The sequence below is a fragment of the Primulina huaijiensis genome, chromosome 11 (assembly GCF_012295235.1).
Source record: "Primulina huaijiensis isolate GDHJ02 chromosome 11, ASM1229523v2, whole genome shotgun sequence".
NCBI lineage: Eukaryota > Viridiplantae > Streptophyta > Magnoliopsida > Lamiales > Gesneriaceae > Primulina > Primulina huaijiensis.
Genome location: NC_133316.1, coordinates 3,543,755 through 3,568,054, shown reverse-complemented (window position 1 = coordinate 3,568,054; position 24,300 = coordinate 3,543,755). Strand labels below are relative to the sequence as shown.

The 24,300-nt window shown below is 34.3% G+C and overlaps 2 protein-coding genes and 1 pseudogene across 4 annotated transcripts; 2 read left to right on the top strand and 1 right to left on the bottom strand.

The window, feature by feature from the left end:
* Window positions 1-6,840: 6,840 nt before the first annotated feature.
* On the top strand, window positions 6,841-7,921 carry LOC140987784 (lysine histidine transporter-like 7; annotated as a pseudogene).
* Window positions 7,922-8,164: 243 nt separating this feature from the next.
* On the bottom strand, window positions 8,165-10,396 carry LOC140988627 (uncharacterized). 3 transcript variants are annotated; one of them, XM_073457652.1, is made up of 3 exons: window positions 9,689-10,396; window positions 8,918-9,124; window positions 8,165-8,619 (listed from the first exon to the last, which is right to left on the bottom strand). In XM_073457652.1, exons 1-3 carry the CDS (start codon window positions 10,160-10,162, stop codon window positions 8,323-8,325), a joined length of 978 nt encoding a protein of 325 aa, XP_073313753.1. In that variant the 5' UTR covers window positions 10,163-10,396; the 3' UTR covers window positions 8,165-8,322. The 3 variants fall into 3 exon arrangements, with proteins under 3 accessions (XP_073313753.1, XP_073313754.1, XP_073313755.1); XM_073457653.1 differs by having other exon boundaries at window positions 8,918-9,103; XM_073457654.1 differs by having other exon boundaries at window positions 8,918-9,103; window positions 9,800-10,396.
* A 7,541-nt stretch (window positions 10,397-17,937) lies between these two features.
* LOC140987157 (rop guanine nucleotide exchange factor 1-like) lies at window positions 17,938-22,369 on the top strand. Its single transcript, XM_073455563.1, has 6 exons — window positions 17,938-18,072; window positions 18,180-18,458; window positions 19,522-19,638; window positions 19,764-20,296; window positions 21,026-21,379; window positions 21,610-22,369. The coding sequence occupies exons 2-6, from the start codon at window positions 18,194-18,196 to the stop codon at window positions 22,042-22,044; spliced, it is 1,704 nt and encodes a 567-aa protein (XP_073311664.1). The 5' UTR covers window positions 17,938-18,072; window positions 18,180-18,193; the 3' UTR covers window positions 22,045-22,369.
* Window positions 22,370-24,300: the final 1,931 nt, after the last annotated feature.

The following is a 24,300-nucleotide window of genomic DNA, read 5'->3' as shown; positions in this document are numbered from 1 at the left end:
ATTTATTTAGCCACTTTTCGAGCCATTAAACGTAGCAAGTCGTCTCCGTTCGGCTTCCGTTCTCCCGCGCATTCATTTGTCGATATTTTGTGTGTTTTAACGTAAAGGCATGTCTAAACCCTTCTTTAACGCATCGATCTTGTTATATTATATATTTTGATGTAAATCATGCATGAAAATTCATTGGTTATATGCAAACCTGGGTTCAAAATAATTCGAAACCATTTCCGAAAATTTGAAGCATGAAACTCACGTTTCTTCCAAAAAATTATGGTGTGCACTTCGGCTGGACTCCTTGGGAAGGGCTGGGGCTGCTGGCTAGGTTCAGGGCTGAGTCCTAGGGTGCAAGTAAGGGGCTGGTTTGGTCGGGTTCTAGGCTGGCCGTACGCGAGGTGTATAGGAGTGAAGAAGTTGTTCTATGCATGTATGTTGTGTTGTAGGTGGTTCAGGTGTCGGGTTCAGTGCATGGATTGGCAAGGGGCTCTTGGCTATGGTTTAGGCAATCTCTAAGGGTCCTAGGATGACCCTAGTTAAGGTGATTCACGGTTTGGTTGGCTGGGGAAAGCGCTGGAACCAGAAAAAACACAGCTGCGCAGGATGGGGCGCATGTAAGGGGATGTAGTTGGTTGCTGGTGAGGTTCAGTGCATGGGCTGTTTAGGGGCTCGTGGATATGGTTTGGGGCATGTCTTAGGGTCGTAGGGTGAGCCTATTGGTGGTCGTTCATGGTCTAGAGTGACAGCAAGATGGTTAGAACCATAAAACCAACAGCTGCACAGATTGGGTCTCATTAAAGGGCTGCAGGAGTTCAGCCTTAGGGCATCCACAATGATGGATATAATCCACACCATGTCATCCAAATATCCTCTCCATCTAAATATTCACCACTGCACACCATTGATTTGTGTGCCACAATAATATCCGGTTACAAATTTGTAACCGGGTATTACAATTTTTTTTTTAATTTCTTCAAGTCAGCGTGAAAAGCCAGCGTGAGTTTCACGCTGACTTGATACGCGCGCGTACAGAGTTTGGGTCGAGCCGAGCTCTTCACAAAAGAGCTTGGGTCGAGCTCTTCACATTTTGTGAAGAGCTCGACCCAACAGCTTTGCGAGGAGCTCTTGGGATCACGACCCAAGTTTGTGAAGAGCTCTTCACAACCCAAGAGCTCACACTTGGGTCGAGCTCGACCCAAGTGTGAAGAGCTCGACCCAGGTGGGTCGAGGTGTTGCTGTGTGAAGAACTCGACCCACTCTTGTTATTATTATTATTATTATTATTATTTTAGTGAAGATCTCGACTCACTCTTCTTATTATTTTTTTTATTTTTTTCTACTATTTTTATCGTGGGTAAATGATTTCATAAATGATACATATAATTTGTATAGATTTCATAATTTATATAGCTCGACCCACTCTTCTTAATTTGTATAGAATCTGCACAATGTTCTTTTCTCTGATCAATTAAGAACGTTGAGTTTTGAACGTTGGGTAACGTTCAAATTTTAGTTTATAAATACATAAGTTTTTAAGAAATTAAAACTCATATTTTCAACATCCTACATACATATTTCTCTCACAAAAAATTTTTGGAATGGATAATAGTTCCAATAATTTTTTTAGGGATCTTTTGAAATCTCCAAATATCGACGAAAATTCAAGTGCAGAAAATTCTCGAGTTCGTCCGAGTGTCCAACATATTCATTTCCATTTCTTACATAGCAACCATAGAATTTGCAACATTTTCCATATCCACCACCATACTTTTTTAATGCCCCTCTAGCTCCCTGGAATACATGTCCCCCAGAATATTGGCAGAGTAGCCAATATTTTGTGCAAGCTCCATCCCATGGAATTAATCATGTTCAATCATCGGGGCTTCAATCAACTGAATCGAGAAATGCTAGTGTTGATGCAAGTGACAGTGATACAGGGGTAGAAGCACCTTACGAATTCCGAAATTCACAATGTCCTCCTTTCTCGTCTCAAATAGGACTTGAAAATATTACTCTCAATCAGACAAGCGAGACGGGCCAAGATTCAGATGGAGATCATGGCAAGCGGACAGCGTGGACAGTAGCAGATGATAAGCTCCTTGCAGCAGCATACACAATGATTAGCGAAGACCCAACCGTTGGTAATGCCCAGAAGAGTGAGTCTTTTTGGAAACGGGTTGTAGAATACTACAATACCAATCGAGACAAGAAAGCTAAAAAAAGGACTGCAGAGAAAGCCAAAACACACTGGGTTGCGGTGAAAAGGATCGTGAATAGATATAATGGAATTTACAATAAATGGTACTCGGATCGACGAAGTGGATGGAGTGACGAGGATTAGATGATACGGGCTCATGAAGAATACAAGAGTACCTTCAAATCTACTTTTCAATATGAACACGTGTGGAGGATTGTTAAAGATAGTCCTATGTATGCTCCTCAATCCTCAGGAAACAGGTCTGCAAAGAAGGCAAGGACATCTGAATCATCAGGTGCACATACTGACTCGTCTAATGCTACACCAAGTGTTGATACAGAGTACAATGAAACCTAATCTCGTCCTATGGGACATAAGGCCGCAAAAAAGAAAGGCAAAGAAAGAGTGACCCAAGAAAGAGTGACCCATGTTGATCAAATTACCGAGGCTATGCAACAATCAGTAACACAGATGGAGGAATATAATAACAAAAAGAAAGTGGATCAACTCATTCAAGCTCATAAACTACTCGTAATGGACACACGAGATATGACAGATGAACAACTTTATAACCATCTAGCGATATGTGATCAGCACAAAAAAAAAAAGATTGAACATGTAATAAGGTTTTAAATTTCTATTTGATGTCATGTATTTTATTATGTGTGTGGTTTGCAATTTATGTTTTTAAATCATGTATTTTAGTGTGTTTTTATTATGTGTATGGTTTAGATGAAAGTAATTAAAGTGATTAAATGATTTTATTTAAATAAAAATAAAATATTAATTAAAGTGACAGTGGGACCCATAAATATTTGGTTGGTGAGATATTTGATTGTGAAATATGAGATATTTGAGTAGAGAAATATTTGATTGATGATGTGGATTAGAGGGTCCACAAATATTTGAAAGAAATATCCTTCTTATTGTGGTTGGCCTTAGGGTTTCAGTCAGAGGCTGAACTAGGGCTCTTGGCTACGGTTTGTGACATGTTTTAGGGTCCTAGGATGAGTCTTGTTATGATGGTTCATGGTCTAGAGTGGCAGCTAGGTGGCTGGACCCAAAAGAATTACAGCTGCACAGAATTGGCCCTCACATGAGGGGCTGTTATGGTCTTGCTGGTGCAGTTCAGTGCAGGGGCTGTAAGAAAAATGACCCATATCATTCAAAAGAAAAATTAAAAAAACGTGTGTCAGCAATGGCGACGGCTATTGCACACATCTTTTGACAAATTTTGAGTACGCACCCTCAACTTTAGAAAAATTGAGATGCGTAAACAATTTTTTTTTTGAATCTCGTGCTCCATTTGAGTTCCCTAAGCACACACCTCATAATAAAATATACACCATCTACAGAAAGCGTGAAGTGCTTAGAAGACATCAATCGAAGGAAAAGCAGAGAAATTAAAAATTTTCGATGGCTGGAGGTAACACTCGATTTGATTCCGCATATTATTTATCATGTTTATATATACGTAAAAACATGATTTTTGAGAAAATTCTGACATTTGGTATCAGAACCGTGATACCTTTGCCTTGAAAATATTTGTTTTCATATCATGAAATTTTGGGAAAAGAATTTTATGTTTTACGTAAGAAACTTGAAATTTAAAGATCGGACGTAATAATATTAAGATACTTACCTTAGAATTGTGTTCTCGATCGGAGTTTGAAGTTCTTCCTTGAAACTTGAAAAATAAAATAAGANTAGTCATTTTGATAAAATAAAAATAATAATAATAATAATAAATAAATAAATAAATAATGATTAATGTGTTATTAAGTTATATGTATAATTCGATATTTATATAGCATTTGGCTAAATAATTTGTACACATTAAAATAATTCCAAGTTCTACATAATTTCTAATAATGTTTAGAAATTATTTTTGCATGTTAGATATAATGTCAAATATTATGGATAAGTGTTTGATATGTACATGCAAATTTAATATTATGTTTGCATTTATTTTTGAAGTTTTTTAAATGCAAATTGTATTGAAAAATATTTTGGTAAATCAATATTCACATTATGTTCATATCAAATTATATTGAGTTGTTTATAATTTGAAATGAACATATCAAGTAAGATATGAATATAATATTATAATATAAAATATTTCAGATGTTCACAAATAAACAAATAATCCTCACTTTATCACTACTCTGATTGAAGAGAAAAACTGATGGGGAACGTATTTGTTCATATTAGGTAAAAATGTGAATATAAAGTTATTTAATGAAAAATTTTGGCTTATGAAGATTCACATAAATGTGGATAATTAAGTTGAATAATAATTATAAAGTGACGTAAGAAAACATGATATGAGGGAGTTCTTCATAGATCGGTTTACACTGTCTTGACTTGCCACTGGTCTCCCTCAGGAATGTTTCTCTGACTAGGAGTTAGGTATTTAAAGAGCCTTAGCACTACATATCTTTCCTGTGAGCACTTTTGGAAAATGTTGATTATGTTACTAAATAATTATTATATAAAGTATTAAAGTAAAGTCAAAATTTTGTCTAGTGAGCCATATAATTTTAAATAATTGAGGAATAGCCATAGCATCCTTAATTATGAAAAATTATGCATTAAGTGGATTTGGATCACATAATGGACATAAATTGTAATTAATTATATAAACATAATAAATTTTAACCCACATGGATTTTTATTATATTTATATAACTAATTAGGTTAAACTATCAAATTATATTTTTCTTAATTTACCCACAGGAGTTAAGAAAAATACATTTTGATAGTTTTATTATAAAGTTACAGAAAAATCTTATTGAATTAAAATTTTAGCCCACAGACAAATTTTATGTCACTAAATTTTTTTTAAAACATGAATTACGTTGATAAAACATGATATTGTCTCAAAATTTTAAGCATATGATATTTTGTGCAGTTATGCAACATGCGAGTTTTTCTGATATGAAATGTGACACTCCCGAACTAAAGGACGACAACTATAAAATATGGAAAGAAAGAATTTTTCTTCAATTAGGGTGGATGGATATTGATTATGCTATACGAAAAGATGAACCATCTGCTATTACTGAAAACAGCATTCTGGATGATGTTGATCTTTATGAAAAATGAGAGCGATCTAATCAACTCTGTGTAATATTCATAAAGACAAAAATCTCTGCTGGTATGCGTGGTTCTGTCGATCAACATAATAATGTCAAAGAATTACTTAAGGCTATTGATGAACAATTTCAGTCTTCAAATAAGGAACTTACCAACACCCTAGTTATGGAATTCTCTTCATTAAATCTCACCAGTGTGAGAGGTGTGCGAGAGCACGTAATGAAAATGCGAGACATAGCGGCTCGGCTCAAGACACTTTAAGTGGAAATGTCTGAGACTTTTCTTGTGCATTATATTTTATCCACTCTTCCACAGCAATATGGACCATTTAAAATTTCTTACAACACACATAAGGATAAATGGTCAATTAATGAATTAATGACCATGTGTGTTCAAGAGGAAAGAAGGTTATTGATGGAAAAGAATGATAATGTATTTATGACTACACAAGGAAAGTATAAGAAGCAAGCCAAAGTCAAGGGAAAAGGGAAAGGAATAATTCCACCCCAACCTGACATCAAGAAAGAATCCAAGTGTTTCTTCTGTAAAAAAAGGGACACATGAAGAATGATTGCATTAAATTTAAGGACTGGCTTGAAAAAAAATGTATCCCTACTTCATTTGTCTGTTATGAATCTAATATGGTTGATATGATTTATAACACATGGTGGATTGATTCTGGTTCTACAATCTATGTTACAAATACCTTGCAGGGTATGCAAAACCTAAGGAAGCCAATAGAAAATGAGCGGAGCATCTATTCAGGAAACAAGATGTCTTCGCATGTGGAGGCTATTGGGACTTGCTGCCTTATATTGGATAGTGGGTTTATTTTAAAATTGAAAAAGACATTTTATGTTCCTAGTTTTTCTAGGAATTTAATTTCGGTTTCAAATCTTTTACCCCTTGGTTATTCCTTCCAGTTTTTGGATAAATCAATAAATTTATTTTATAAATCAAATATTGTTGGAAATGGTACAATGATTGATGTTCTTTTCTCTATTTCTTTACAAAATAATAGCACCATTATGCATGTTCAGAGAGGTATTAAAAGATGTGTCATAAATGAAGATTCCTCTATACTATGGCATCGGAGATTGGGACACATCTCCATAAAGAGAATTAAAATATTAGTAAATGATGGAGTACTCAGTGCTTTAGATTTTACTGATTTTGAGACTTGTGTGAACTGCATTAAGGAAAAGCAGACCAATAAGTCTAAAAAAGGTGCCAAGAGGAGTATAGAAATATTAGAAATCATACATTCAGATATTTGTTGTCCAGATATGGACTTGCAAAATTCGAAATATTTCATCTCTTTCATTGATGATTACTCCCGATACATGTATATCTACATGCTTCATAATAAAAATGAAGCACTAGAAGCCTTTAAGATTTTTAAGGCTGAAGTGGAGAAGCAATGTGGAAAACATATTAAGATCGTGAGAACTGATAGAGGTGGAAAATATTACGGTAGATACACTGAGAATGGACAAGCACCTGATCCGTTTGCCAAGTTTCTCCAGGAACATGGGATTGTTGCCCAATATACTATGTCTTGTTCTCCGGATCAAAATGGCGTAGTTGAAAAGAGAAATCGAACATTATTGGACATGGTGAGGAGGATGTTAAGTAGCTCAAAACTTCTTAAATCCTTGTGGACTGAAGATCTTAAGACAGCTGTGTATATATTAAACCGAGTTCCAACTAAGGCTGTCCCAAAGACGCCATTTGAGTTATTAAAAGGTTGGAAACCGAGTTTGCAACATATACGCGTTTGGAGTTCATTAGTCCCTCCATCTCTTATACCATTAGATCACGTGAGACTTTATATTTTAATGAATCACATCCTGTACGGAGAATCCAAATACAAAAATTTACTCGTATCTTGTAGGTAAAAACACTCACGTGTACATACACTTTACACATTTTGACGAATAATTTTTATTGTCACAGGGGACGCTGCCTACCAGTCCAACACAGCCCTCGCGCAATACCATGTGTAGGTGAGTTACTGTTTCATATCCGCTGGTTGCTACGTGCATGTATCCACTGGCAATTGTTACGCACCAGGCTTACGGAAGTAAGGTAAACTAATATTTAGACATAAATTCTGATGAATCTTTTCATAAAAAACAAACAAATAAATAAATAAAATTCCAATGAATCTTGATCCGAGTACCAAATGTAAGAGATACTCAGTTGAATGGTCGCTTTGCCCTTTAGGTAATTGTGAAGGGAGGAATTCTTGGTGCCTTTAAAAAGTTTCACCAGAACCATACATCGAAGTACATAATCGGTGCCATATATTTATTAACATCGAACAACTATTTGTGCGCCTTCCAAATCTATTGCCATGCCTGTCAGCCTGTGCACAACTTGGAAAATCTCTACATCAGCAAGAAAAACCAGACATGCCCGGATGGCTACACTAAAATCTTGTTCATCGGTTTAACGTATTCCATAGCAAACACTTTCCCGTTTCTACGAAGTTTAGGACCCGCCATAGGCTCGATCACACTCCTTCTAACTCTGGTATATCCCTGTTTCATGTGGGTTACCACGAAGAAGCCCCGTCCAATCGGTAAAATGTGGTGCCTATACATTAGCTTGATTTACTGGGCACAGTTTTGAGCTTAATGTTAATCAGCGCAGCTCTTTGTTCTTTGATAGTTAACGGGTTAGATGCCAAATTCTTCACAGACCTAGGCAGTAACACGATCTGATCGAGATCGAAATTGTAGAGATGCATATTTTAAAGCTAAAGATTTTGATAGTAAAGTTGCTCAAATTGAGCTCAATTGAGGTTTATCACAGTAATGATATATGTTGCTCAAGTTTTCCCATACCTCACATGTAAGTAACCTCAATGTACGAATTAAATAAGAAGAAAAAATCAACTGTCACAAGCCAGCCAGCCAACAAATGTACAATTCAGTTCCAAACATAAATAATGACAAAAGGGAAAGTTATGATGCAGTGTAGCACCCAAAGGAAAACGATGATGAGTACAAATAAATTGGTTCACCTCCTGGTCACGAACGATAAACACAGGATTGAGATTTGGTCAAATTAAGAGGCTTGCCCAGATGAGTACCTCTCACTATAACTTGACACAAGACCCTTCGGTAGAACTTGGTCTTCACCAACCTCCCCAAAATGTACGCCCTGGACCGCATCACGAATGTCAGGTTTAATGGCACAGGGGTGCTCTCCAGATGGCCTTTAGTGCCACTGAGCAGCGGTATCCCGCCGTAGAGTGGCACTTGATGCCCCTCGACTACCGGCATCACCGTTCGCTGACTCTTTCTCGACTCGTAGAAGTTCGTCACCTGCTCAGCTCAACGTATCAACAAAAATGTAAAAGGCCAAGCGAATAGACATGAAATTCTCAAGGACAAATCATGAATGGATTCAGATAAACAGCTAATCATATGGAATCATAGCCCTGAATTGTGATCACACAATGAACAATTCTGAAAAAATGGCACCTTTATTAAATGCTATTTTCCTACTAAATTTAGCTATTTGCACTATACCTCATATTTCTTCTAACATTTATACAAGTATATTTGGTAAAAGGACATGTTAAACGCACATTTGACAGTAAAAACACAAGTTATACATTACCTGACCCGAAGCCACCTTGAGGTCAAAATAGTGAAGCTCGAGAGGAGTGGCGCTGACGTGGACACCAAAGAATGTGGATGGGTTCCTATAAAAGATCCTGACCGTCGAATTCAAAGATAGCATATCTGTGGGCACCCCCGTGCTGTCCATTCCCGCTTGAACATTGAAATTCTCAAACAAAATGTTCTGCGCATCATCAACAAAGTACTGCAAAAGTCATTTTCTGACACTCCTCATTTATTACACACAGCCATACTTGGGGAATTTTATCCTCTCATTTATTATTTTATATATTTATTATTATAAATATCCGATTATTTACTCCAAATTTGATTCTATTAATTAAACATTAATGGGTCATTTAAAATTTATTATGATTTTTCCTTCGATATATATAGTAAATCCCTTTGTAATAATTTCTCGAATCAAATAGCGCGAGGGCCCCACGGTTTAGCATCAAATCCTGTAAATTTGAACTGTTGCATAGACTCCATCGAAAACAAAAAGATTAAAAAACCAGGCACTTCAAAAGTTGAAGCCTTTATCTTCAAAAACCCCCAAGAACCGATGCATTTAACAAAAGCCTTTACGATTATAGACAAGAACATATCATAAAACAAAGAATTCCTTCAAAAAAAAGAAAGAAAAGAGACAAGAACTTAACTGACCAGTTTAAAGATTGTTAATTCACGTTGTTTTAACTCAAAAAAAATTAAGAGACAGGAAAAGAAATGAAGCAAAGAAGGCACTGATAGGAAAGTTTGGCCTCACCTTCACGATTATCCTGGGCTTGTACGCCAGACTTGCACCCCAAAGAATCAAAGAAAACGTCGAAAAAAGCACCACGAACGAAAACAAGAAGCACACCGCGTAAAACCTCACCTGCCCGCCATCCTTCATGTCGCCTTCATCACCTTCAACGTCCTCCCCCTCTTCATCCCCCAGTTCATCGTACTTCCTTTGCATCCTCTTCCACCCGCCGCCGAGGTTTCTGGGATTCTTCAATGAAGCTGAGTATCTTGAAGTAGAGGATTCACGAGAGTGGTGGATAGGTGAGCAGTGGTACTGGAAATGGTGGGCCGGGGACCCGAACGGACTCGACCCGTATGACATTTTCTCCAGATCGTGCTGCGAGTGCGACGGGCTCTGGACGTAGTACAACGGCCGGCGCGGAGACCGCGGCGGCGTTGAGGCTTCGATGCTGGTCACCTCGGAGTCGGACTTGGCATGCATCGCCACCCCCATCGTTCCCGTGAAACGAAAAGTCACAGAGGAGAGATATTTGCCAATTAAAAAACTAGTTTGCTCATACACAATATAGCCATCATTGCCATAAATGTGGGGAAAAGGGAATGGGATTTAATGCGTAAACCATGGAAAGTTTGAAAAACAAAAACATGGCTTAGACCTTGACGGGGCTAATTAATGATTTCATATCTTGGCTTGGTTTGTTTGTCTGATTAACTTAATTTTGTAAATTCCGAGGTTAAGCTGCTCTCCATTGGCATCTCCTGTGCTACGCTTTTATTTTGTGTTGGACTTGGGTCACGAGTCACGGTTTTTTCAGAGGCCTGTTTGGGGTCGCAACTTGGGAAAAACGGGAAATTCCATCATATCCGTGCAGGCTGTAGAATGTAGATTTTGATAGGTGTATTTTTTTATTCCAACCATAGATTTTTGAATGGAAACTTGTAAATTTATTAATGATAATCCTCTATTACAAGTCTAACCAAGAAAGACTCATTCACTCAAACAAACGGTGAAAGGGTAAAAGAAGCAAAAGAAGCAATTTTATGAACTACATTATTCGCTGATCTAGAAACATGGTAGAAATATGATATTTTCGGTTTCGACAATCTGCTGCTGATATCCTGCGCACACATACCAACATATCCTAGATTCTCTTGAGTAGTTGTGACTGTTTGCACAACCAATAAAGAATCTGAGGCAACTTCAACATCTCGAAAAGCCTTCTCAAAGACAAGATTAACCCCTTCTCTAATGGCTAATAGCTCACCATGAACAACTGAGGTAGATTGATTAATTTGCTTTCCAAAAACCAATAACAATCTACTTTGGTAGTCTCTGATTACCCCTCCTACGCTATATCTGTATTTTTTTATTCCAACCTTAGATTTTGAGTCTTGTAGATTCTGACTAAGATCTTGATGTGTGTCATTTTTAAAATATAGTAAGATCATGCTAGGACATTAGATTTTGAGTCATGGTTAAGATCTTGAGATATCTAAAAAAATGAGACGTTAAACTCTAATCATTGTAGCACGACTATATCGAAAAAGTGATAGTTAACAACTACCAAACAAGACTACAATGGAAAAGTACTTTTCCAGTAACATATCCGAACCACCTGTCTAAATCACTCCTTCGAAATCTTTTGAATTTATAATTATGAAGATTGTAAAGGCAATGTCACTACGTTGTTTGGTTTTATGATCTTTTTTCGTTTTGAAAATATCTAATTCGATAACAATTAATTCATTTCATACACTATGACTTTTGTTTTCCGGTTTGACCTTATGTCCAAATCATTTATTTCGATACAATGTGATGATTTTCGTGCTCCCCGGTTTGATTTTTATCTCTAAAACATTAAGGCAAAAATTTGTGTGAGACGGTCTCACGGTTCGTATTTTATGAGACGGATCTCTTATTTGGGTCATCTATGAACAAGTATTACTTTTTATGTTAAGAATATTACTTTTTATTGTGAATATCGGTAGGATTGAATCGTCTCATATATAATATCACAAGAGATCTACTCAAGCATTAATTCAATCCAAAAAAAAAGTTACAAAACAAAAAACACCAAATCCAAGTCTTTGTTCCGGTTGAGATCAAAATTACCGAAAGGGCGAAAGCCAGGGGGGCGAGTGGTGTGGATGTGTCGTGGAAAGTTGGACTGTACACACTTCACCATAAAGACAAACATATGAATAAAAAAAAGGAGACATTACTTTTTTTGATAGAAAAATAATATTACTTTTTCGATTTATTTTTTAAATTTTTATTAATAACAATTACACTATCGATTTAACAGTAATAGAAGATTGTTATTCTCATTTAAGTGTTATCTTAAACGATATAAACATGTTTAATATAATAATATTTAAAATATTAATATATTTATTATATTATATCAATAATTTTAATAATTTTTAAAACGTTAGTACTTACTAATATTAATAATTAATTATATAAAATAGCTCGGGTAAAATACTAATTTTATATAACTCAACAGTTAATATAAACGAGACATTAACTGAGATCTTTTGAATTTTGACGTTTTATTTTACCACTAACGCAATAAATCTTTGGCTTTTCGAGAACGGATTTGAACTCATAATGTTCATAAATCACATCTATTTTATTTTTAAAAAATCATATAAAATATTAGTTTATATATAATAATATTCTGTGAGAAATATAATGAGGTTAAAGTAATTTTTTATTTAAATTTATTATCTAAAGTTGTATTCTACTGCATTTTGATTTATTTTAAAATAATGTTATTGTGAGGAAGGAGAATTTTAGATAAATAAAAATTAGTATATCAAGAAAACCAAAGATAATTTTAGATTTACATACACTATTGAAATCTAAAAGTATTGGATATGTTATAATAACAATAGCACAAACTCACGTGAGACAGTTAGATATGTCAATTTTGTAAGACAGATCTTCTATTTGGGTCACTCTTCAAAAATATTATTTTTTATGTCAAAAATATTATTTTTTATTATAAATATGAGCAATGTTGACTCGTCTCACGAATAAAAATATGTGTGTGAGACAGTCTCACGAGATATTTGGCGTTCTTTTGTTTTGTGGTACATTTCTTTTTCAGTCAATTTAAGGAGGATATGTAGGCCCATTTCGAAAGCTACAAGATATGAAATCGAACCCTAAACATTTTGGTCTTGTTAGCCCAAAATGTCTTCTTTGGGGTATGTATGTAACAATTTATATATTGAATTATTTGTCTTGGGAAATTATCTATTCTATGATTTATTTACCTTTTTATTGGAAAAAAAACAAGAAGGGAAAAACATACATATACTAATGGAAAATAACAATTTTCATCTTTTATATTTGCATATTTGTGGTTTTTGTTTTTTATACTGTTAAAATGACACACAATCATGTATCTTTCAGTTGTTAGCTATTTCAATAGTTTTTCGAAAATATTGATGTGGCACTGGTTGGCAAATGCAAGAGGGAAAAGCCTGAGTTGCAATTAAGTTGTACAATAAATTTTTTATTGAATATGCTTATTTTTAAAAAAAAAATGCATTTAACCTTTTTCTCATAAGTGTGATGGTCCGTATAATTTTAATTTAATCGTATAAGTTTGTACCTGAATAAAATTGACAAAAAATACTTGAATTTGATATAATGAAATTTAATTTTGTAGAAGTAAATATTGAAATTAATTTAATGTAAATAAACCAAAATGATATTTAAGTAAACAAACAAAAAAAATGACTAAATGAGCACCTAAAAGTAAAGAGAGATGACATTGAAGTAATTTGAAAAATTGGGTGATGAATTCGACAACGTTTTCAAACGTGTTGAATGAAATCTTTTCAATTTCTTTCATCTTTACGAGAGATATAAAAGAACGGTTGTGAGGATATAGAGATGCGTCGATTTTATCCGTACATTTAGGGATGTAATCGAGTCGAGTCGAGCCGAGCTGAACTCTTGAATGTTTGAGCTTGACTCGTTTATAATCGAGTCGAGCTCGAGCTTTATTTAACGAATATATACATGACTCACGAGCTTATTCAAGCCTTTATCGAGCCTAAACAAACTTAATAAATATGAATTATCCATTTAAATTTTCATTAAATTAATTAAAAATAAATTATATATTTAAAGAAAAATATATTATTCTTATTAAAATTTGTAAATTTATTATAATAAATAAATTTAATAGATTTTTCTATATATTTCATAAATAATATGCAAAATGAATAAATTAAATATCAAAACTATTATTTTTTTCATCTAAAAGATTACTCATGAACTTACCAACGAACATGTTCACGAGCTAACGAGCCGAATACTGTAAAGCTTGAGTTTGGTTTGTTTATCTTAACGAGCCTCATTAAACGAGCTTTTATCGAATCGAACTACGAATAGCTCACAAACGGTTTGGTTCATTTACATCCATACGTACATTGATTTTACAAAAGTTTTACCTATTTTATAATCAATTTCTGACTCAGTCATTAAGTTTGAAACCTTTAAAGTAACTATTTTAGAGGATACCAAAATATTTAATTATATAGTTACACTTCTTACCATATTAAAAACCTCATCAAGTCACTCCATATTTTAAATAAAAAAAATCTAAACAAAACTTCTTTTTTTTTTAAATCAAACAACTATTCTAAATTGAAAATAATTTCGTGTTAATTGTTTAATATTATTTGATCAAATTAAAAAATAATAATAATACATGCAACGCGTGTGCTTTTTTAGTATACATGAATGACACGTCTAAAATATATTCAAAATGGAAAAGAGCAAATACAATTTTTTTTAGTAAAATTAAAATTTAACAATATAGTAACCAATTAAAAATACATAGAAACAAAATTAACTAAATCTAAAATTTCATAATGTAATAAATAATTAAATTGAAATATAACTATGTAAAAGAAGCTTAATTAGGCGCCATGAAATACAAGTAGAAATTGGAATGTCGAACGTCGACATTTAGTGCGTGAATCAAATTACATTTAGTGCCATTAATTATTGACTCTGACTGCTTTGATTTCATCCAACGGTTATTACTTTATTTGCACCAATTACATTGCATGTGCTGCTCTTTCCCATGTAATTAAAACTTACCTGTGAATTGTTTCTTTCTTTTTCTTTTCTTTTTTTCCCTTCTTGATTTTGTACGCAACACCAACAATAATAATAATAATAATAATAATAATAATAATAATAATAATAATAAATAAATAAATAAATAAGAGAATTTTAGGATGGTCTTTATTATTTTTTTAAAAAAAAATAAAATTACGTTTTTTAAAATTACTAATAGAATCGATTTAAACATACAAAAAAATAAAAAGATGTGTAAAGACAAATAAACGAGTCAAAATTGAATCTTGATTTGGTTACGTGGGAAAATCTAGAAACAAACTAAAACACGACCGCCTTACGTGATCTTATTCATGATTTTGAATGAATCGCACGCCTCGTCTCGCCTCGCCTCGCCTCGCCTCGTTAAGCACATGATGTAATAGTAGTTCAAAATTTTTTGATAAGAAATATGGAACTCTTGACTATTAGTCAAAATATCACATATTTCACTTATTCGGATACAAACTTGGAGACACGCTCGTTTTATTCTGAGTCTAGATAGAGCAGACAACATAGATTCATATTGTTTGAATGATTTTAAATATTTTATTCTTTCCTTATATTTCATATGATTAATAAATAATAACATCCTCATTTACCATATACTTTGTTTGAAATATTTATGTTAATTTCCGGTGATTATCATATTTGACAAAATTAATAAATTTCCAAAGAATCGTCCTCGGTAAGACAAATAATATTATCCCCATAATCACACCTTTTCCCTTGGTAATATCCATATTCCACAAGTCCAAATACAACTAACTAAAATAATATAATTTCTTTAGTTTAACTAATTAAAAATAAAAGGAAAAGAAAAGAAAAGACTCGTAGTCAACTCATATTCCAGCAGATTCTCCGATCCCACGCCGGAGAATTGATGTTCATAAAAGACGCATATATTGTGTGTGTTATTATTATTTTTAATTTAATCAAATAAAATTAAACAATTAACACAAAATTATTTTCAATTTAAAAGAGTTGTTCGATTTAAAGATAAGTTTTTTTTTTATATTTTTTTCTAGGTAAAATATGGAGTGATTTGAAGAGGTTTTAGCAGAATAAAAAAGGTAATTACAGAATTAAATATTTTGATTTCCTCTAAAGTAGTGAATATGACGACCACATTTTTAATATAATAGTATAGGAGTATGTCTCTTGTGAGACGGTCTCACGAATCTTTATCTGTGAGACGGGTCAACCATACCGATATTCACAATAAAAAATAATACTCTTATCATAAAAAATAATNGTTTCATAGTATCTATATATATATATATATATATATATATTGAATAAAAATAAAATAAAAAATTCAAATTTAACATAAAATACCTAAGACCCTGCTTCGTAGTATCTCCTTACTCCTAGTCATTATTGTCACCATTGTTCTTACGTGATATATTTAATGCGATAACGAAACAAAACTGCCACTTCATCTAATCCTACACGCAACCTAATAATGTATATTATTTATTTATTTTTTTAATAGAAGGTAGTAATTTTAATGATTAAAAATTCCAAAAGATGTAATAATTACCAACAAATTACAAATATTTAAAAAAAAAAATAAAATTCCAATGATAATTCATCTTTATTATTGTTTTTTTTTAAATTTCTTAGAAAAAAGGGATCATATTGTGTATGAGGGATTTTAGGAACATGAGTTGAATGTGTAATAAGTGGTAAAATATAATAAATATAGCCTCATATTTCAAACTTTCAAAATTCAAACTAGGGTGATAAAGAGAAATTATATTAACGAAATACATATTAGAAGAAATGAAAATAAAACGAATTAGAGATGTTTAAAATGCAGTAATATTATTTGTGATTCATTTTATGTATTTACATTTTCAATTAATGCGTAAAATTTATTTTCCGTGTAGTACGAATATTAAAAAATATAGTGTAAATAACAACACTATTTAATAAAAACTAATGCAAGACAGTCTAACAGATCAATTTTGTGAAAAAAATATCCTGTATATGACTTGATACATGAAAATTTATTACTTTTTATATAAAAAAAAATATCATTTTTCATAAAAACTATGGATCAGGTCAACCCGTATTACGTTAAATTTACAAATCTTTATTAAACATCCATATCCATTTAAAAATATAATTAGAGTAAGTAGGGGTTAGATTAGGAAAAAAAAAATCAAAAGGCTACACCACTATATATATTTATTTGCTGTATAAACAATGAAATATACTTATTCAGCATTAAACCAACGGTCCAAGATATAATATAATCTCATATAATAAATTATGCAATTATTTCTCTTGTTTAATTTAATTTAATTTAATTCCATTGAGGGCAAAAATATATAAGGAAACCCCAAAAAATATTCAAATCTATTTTCATGTGTCTTTTAACTAAATGCTCATGCTATATATTCGTGTCATAAATATTAAATTATTATTCTAAAAAAATACTTACTAAATTATTTTAAAAGAATAATGAATTATCGTGATACAGAACCATATTGTTCATGTGCGTGAAGGGTTGTACGTCGACAATGACCAATATTGCCGTTAAACGACACAACGCCTTGTCGTACTACCACCGTTAACCTTTACGAGTGGGGTATGTTAGCTGCAGCTAAATTATAGAGCTGTCCTCGTGTTTTATATTTTATGTTAATCTATTATTTAAACAAAATAAAGTGTTTCGTGAATTATTTGGAAATCGATTCGATTTAAAAATTTGTTTTAGATCGTTCGTTAATTTTATCGAATCGAATTATATGTTACACTTTTGTTAATCAAAATGTTAAGAGAATTCTACTACGTTGAAATCATATGTTCGAGTTTGTGTTCATTTCATGCCAGACTAGACAAATATATGTAATTAAATATTTTCAATTATATAAAAAAATTTCGGTAAATTTCGAAATTTAATTTTATTGCCGATTATATCGTACATACATTTATACTATAATAATAGATAGAAAATAGATATGTTATTATATTTTTGTCAATTTTTTTTATTGGAATCCTACTGACGCCGTGTGTTGACGGGCCAATTACTTACCGTTACGTCTTGGGAAAACGACGAGTGCACTGTTAACGCTGTTATCTCATGTATATGACATAATACCGGGGGGGTCGGGGGGGTCCGATGAATTACTCTACGAGTTCACAGCGAACGGGTGGGAAAAAAGTTCCTGGGCTTTGCTTTTATAGTTGTCTGCTTTTACTTTTGTGCTCTCCATCCATCATCACCTTCACCACTGCAGAGGATATTTAAGGTAACGGCACATCTACGCTTGCTTCTGCACGCAGCAACCATGGGGGATGGAATGTGCATCTGGGTTTTCTATGTTTTCTGTCTCACGTTTAGCTTTCGCCTGTGCAGCATTTGCTGAGTCCATGGGGAGTGTGACGTCGGAGGACGGGAGCGAGGACAGGTGCGGGAGCTACAGCCTGAGCGCTGACGTCAGCGAGGCGGGGAGTTCGAGTTACGATGCTGAGGAGGAGGATGGGGATGGGCCCACTTCGAGATCTGTGGTTTATTCTCCGTTTACCGCTGGTGGTTCGGCTGCGGTCACGCCGAATTTTAGTTTTCCGGTGATTGGGGGCAAAGATGTGGTGGTTTGGGATGATAAGCCGCTGAAACGTGGCTCTGATTTGTCCGGTTTGTTCTGGCTTTATCTCATTCATTTCCGGCATTTTTACGTTTTCTCTGATATTGAAGCTGCGTTTTAACTAGTACAGTCTTGTAGTTTTGAAGTAAGAAATAGGAATCCGTTTTGGCATTGCTTAAGAAGAGTCGGTGATGTTTTGTAGCTAAGTTTATGGAAGTTATTGTTGTTTGGAGTTGTTAAGAAGTTTTACGACTGCCTGTTCATATTCGACGGATCCAGAAATAAGAGTTTGAGGGGGCTTGAACTCAATATGATAAGTTATTTATCATTAAAAAAATTACATTATATCGTTCAACGAAGTTGTGCTCTACGATATTCTTAAAATAATCAATAATAGAATTTACATCAATATGTCTAGCTAAATCTCGTTCAGTATAGAGTGTCAAATAATCGGCAAAAAGAAAAACAAAAAACAAAAATTCATGATATTGAGTATTTAAAAATTGAAAATTCATCATACATATTTAAAAATTTTCATTCACATCATGCAATTTTTAAATAAGTACGGATGGGTTCGAGTATCCTATTCTTCCTCGCAAGTGATGTCAACCCAAAAAGAAAAACGAAACACAGTTGGTACTTGGTAGGCCATGATATTGGAAAATATCAAAAAAATTGAAAAAATGGTTTGATTCCAGTTTTTGGAGAACGGTTTTGTTTTGATTCGAGCGGCCGAGTCTACAACACACACTTTCTTACAGTTGGATCTGCATGTAAATGGGTTGGGCTGTGCTGGGCTGGGCTGGACTGGACTGGACTGGACTGGACATTGGTGGATGGGCTAAAATTTTAACTTAAGTAGTAAAAAAAAAAAAGTGGGCTGGGCTACAGCCCAGTATAGCCCTTTAATGGATCCGCCCCTGATTCCTGTAATGCGTTTGTTCTGTTCTTAATGACTTTCGTGGTTTCATCCGTGCAGTTGCAATTAGCAGATGAATAGCATTTCTTTTTGTATCACATTCTTGCATTAATTTGTGCTTTCTTTTTTAAATCATGAATATCATGTCCTTTTCTTGGTACTTCTGTTAATTTTATCTTCTCTAAATATTTTAGAAATGGAAATGATGAAAGAAAGGTTTGCCAAGCTGCTCCTTGGGGAAGACATGTCTGGAGGGGGTAAAGGAGTTTGTGCTGCGCTAGCCATATCAAATGCCATCACCAATCTCTCTGGTCAGTTGCAACGTTCGAACTTTGTGCTTTAGTTGTATAGCATAGACAGTAGTAACACAAAGCAGGTGTATGATGGCTAACCTTGTTCCTTTTTAATGTATCTTAATCGTGGTTCGGAATATTAGCAACTGTATTTGGAGAGTTATGGAGGTTGGAGCCGTTGGCTCCACAAAAGAAGGCTATGTGGCGCAGAGAAATGGAGTGTCTCTTATCTGTGAGTGATTCGATTGTGGAACTTGTGCCTTCAGTGCAGCAATTTCCTGGTGGGGGCACTTATGAGGTTATGGAGACACGACCACGTTCTGATTTGCATATGAATTTACCAGCACTCAAGAAGCTTGATGCAATGTTAATAAGCATTCTTGATGGATTTCGGGACACAGAGTTTGGGTATGTTGATCGTGGGATAGTTGTGGATGATTATGACAAGTACGCCTCGGGAGGTGTTTTGAGTGGGAGGCCTTCAGTAAGGCAAGAAGAGAAGTGGTGGCTTCCATGCCCTAAAGTTCCTAGGAAGGGATTGTCGGAGGCCTCTAGAAAGAGTTTGCAGCAGTGCAGGGATTGCACAAGCCAGTTACTGAAGGCAGCCATGGCCATTAATAGCAATGTACTTGCTGAGATGGAAATACCAGCTGCCTATGTGGAAACCTTACCCAAGGTGATTCTTCAATTTTTAACTTATCTTGGTGGAATCATATGTGGCATGCCTCTCAATAATTTCAAGGCATCTTGATTGTTTCATGAATTTCTGAATCATGGTCGTAAGCATTTTACTGCTACAGTTTCTGAAACACATTCGACCTACAGTTTCTGAAACACATTCGACCTAGTTTCCTCGTGTGATCTAGATTCTAGAAGACAGAGGTGAATCCACCATGATATAGCCAGTTTATGTTTATGATTTCTGTTAATTTCATCCCAAATCTGCTTTTTACATAACAAAATTTACTCTTTCATTTTGTCCTGGCTAAATGATGTCCACTATATAGTATCCACGTTCGGTAGTTTTACAGATTCAAAAAAGTTGAAGACAGTAAATTATGTTTTGGGTTCTAGAAATTACTAGTATTTAATGGAAGATGCCTGCAGTCATTGCTAGCTGGATCTTTTAATCTTCTTCCTTCATCACGGATAAAACTCCTTTGATACATTGCTTGGTTTTAGTATCTATTGTGTTTATACCAGGATCGGATATATAACTGGATTTGTGATCTTAAAATTAAGAAAAAAAAGAATGTCTATGGTTGAAGTTTAACAACAGCGCCATCTCCTCAACCCACATCAATAACTATTATGTCATCAATTCTGTTGGATGAGGTATTGCACTGTTGTTTTCATGTTATGGCCATTGATTTTCAGCTTTGCCCCGTGTAAAATTTCCCTGCAGAATGGAAGAGATTGCCTGGGTGATATCATCTATCGCTACATAAATGCTGAGCAGTTCTCACCAGAATGTCTTCTTGATTGCTTGGACTTGTCATCAGAACATCTTACTCTTGATGTTGTAAATAGAACTGAGGCAGCTGTGCATGTTTGGAAGCTGAAAGACCGGAAGAAACACCCCAATTCTCAGACATCTAAAAGAAAGTTATGGGGTGGTAAGGTGAAGGGCCTTGTTGCTGATGGTGAGAAGAATAATTTCCTGGCGCAACGCGCAGAATCTCTATTACATAGCCTTAGACTCAGGTTTCCAAGTCTTCCACAAACTGCACTTGATATGAACAAAATCCAGTACAACAAGGTTTGTTATACCATCATTCTTCTCTACTGTAGAAAATGTAGACTAGTGACATGGAGAATATAATACATATTGAATCACAATAATTAAGTGAATGCAATCTTGCCTTTATGGAAACAAAAGCAAGCAAGCAGTTATATGATCTGATCTAGTATGTGCTTGAAGAAGTGAATCACTTAGCTTATTATTATATTTGAATTTGATATTTCTTATTCTTGGCCTTTCTGATACAGGATGTTGGGCATGCAATTCTTGAAAGCTACTCGAGGGTTATGGAAAGCTTAGCATTCAACATAATTGCTAGGATTGATGATGTCCTGTATGTAGATGACGCCACCAAGCGCTGTGCTGCTGCAGAGTCTCTGTCTATTTTTAGTAGGGGAGGAGGCTTCAATGGGCTACCTGTTCAAAAGAAGATGTCACCGAGTCCATTCTCAATTCAACACACGCCTTACACATCCCCATTCGCAACTCCGACATTTTGTTCTTCCCCTCCGGTGCCCAGTAGCCCAAGAAGGTGCTCTCCACACAGTAAGAGTGGTCTCCCAGGATTACCAAACCATAAATTTGACAAAGTGGTCCCTGCCGACTTGGATAAACTCTGGTCATATGCTGGCAATCTTGGTTCCAGAAGTGTTCATGGGGGGGATGCTCCAGAGCGCGACTGATTTTATTTTTATGTATAGCCAAAACCACGAGAGAGGTGGAAGTGAGGAAAAGTAGTCACGGTTATCATGTGTATATGGTGGTCTTCGTTCATTGGATCTAGTGAAGCGGAACCTTTCTTGTGTATTTGGAGTAATGATAGCATATTTGGGAAGCAAAGGTTGAATACATCTTGTTTCAATCCGTAAGGCTCCATGCATGATCAGATTATGACGCAAGTACATCCATTTGTACAAATGTCTCTGCGATAGGTGGACAAAATTTTTTGCAGGGCCGATGTTAATGTATCATGTTTGTGCTAGAAATGGACAGATCAAAGGAATACAATTTAAGTTTACATTCTCGAGGTGTCAAAATCATAATCTTCTAAATGTTAGTTGTGGCATGTGTGCTTTTAGTTTAGTAAAACATGGTTACTGGTTAAGGAACACTAAGATCCATATGACAGAAGTACTTTAATTTGTTAGTCTGAAATCCTTTTTAAGAATTGAAGACAAAGTCATGTGACTACCAAACTGATTTCTAATATTTCCCCACTCACGATGTTTTTTGCATTCATCTCAGTTATATTTTACGTTAACTATCTTATTATGTATAAAAATTATAACATGTCAAATACAATTAGCATACGGCAAGTGAAACCAAATAACCCACTCACAATGTATCTTGTTCTGCATTTGCAAGATTTTCTTCCGAATGACTTGCCTTTCACCAAATGGTTAGACGGTTCTTTATGATTTCGATGCGAAGATCAAATTCGACAAATTCGACCTATAATGTTATGACGGGACATTGTGTTGTTTATCTACTTTATGTTTTGGTTGTACGTATTTGAGTTAAGGGCTTGAGTAGGTCTCTTATGAGACGGTCTCACGAATCTTTATATGTGAGACGGGTCAACCCTACCGATATTCATAATAAAAAGTAATACTCTTAGCATAAAAAGTAATATTTTTTCATGGATCACCCAAATAAGATATACGTCTCACAAAATACGACCTAAACCGTCTCACATAAGTTTTTGTCTAAAGACTTATGCCACTCTATCTTAGGATTTGGAAGTTTTAATTCTGCAACCCTAGGATTTCTTGTATTTATGGTGGAACAAGAAGCAATAAAATCTCAAGCTTAAATTCCTAAATTTTTCTTTGTATGACGAGATCACAGGGATCTCTCTAACGACCACCAATGAAATGTCTGCTTATTCGTTTTCTTAAAAAGTAATAGAAAATCTTTTTTTTTACTCAACTTTCGGCCCATACCTGTACTCATCCATAAAAATACTTTTGCACCAATTTTTTTTTTAAAAAATAAAACATCCAACTAGTAATTGAAAATCCAAGAGAACAGTCAAACACGAAATCGTAAATCGTTTTACCAACCTAAAAATCAATAAATGTTGAAAAGTGTAGCCCATACTAACCTCTCAAAACCCCTAAAAAACATAAATAAAATGTCGTAAAAATCTTTAACTTAAAATCATAAACTTAAATGCGGAAATAGAAGCGCTGGTCCTCGGGTTATGTGCACCGACAGTCCAGCAAGTCACTTGTCAAGACCTCCAATCTCATAGTTATTTATATCACCTGCATCATACACACCTGGTGAGTCTAAAGACTCAACACGTCCTATCTTTGATAACAAGTAATACGTAATACAGTTAACATATAACAGTGAAAAATACTTGTACTTAAAATATCATTTTCTTAATAATGCATAACTTTAAACTTAAACATTTTCAAAATCTTAAACATATCACATAAACATATTCATATCATATCTATATTCGTGTCCATGTCCATGTCCATATTCATATTCATATTCATGTTTGTTGAATTCAGATCGTGATTGTGACTCGTATTCTTGATCGTATTGGGCGATGGATCCATATAAAGAAAACCACAGTACTGGGCGGCGGGGGACACCAGCAACACTCTCACCAGTCAACTGGGCCCTGGCCTACGTATTAACATATTCGTATTCGTATCCGTATCCAAGGAAATTCGATCGTCGGGCTTCCACTGGGACCATAACCCTCACGATATTTCCAACATGTAGTAGTCACAATCCCTTCACGTCATTCAACATGTTATCACCACTTAATAAAAACGTGTATATCATATCATTTTATTTTGAAACCAAGCATGCAACATATCTTTTAATGTCCAATTTAACCCTTAATAATCCATGAACATTTAAAAATCATATTTCAACATATAAAAGTTCATAAACATGTTACATAATCATATTAGGATATA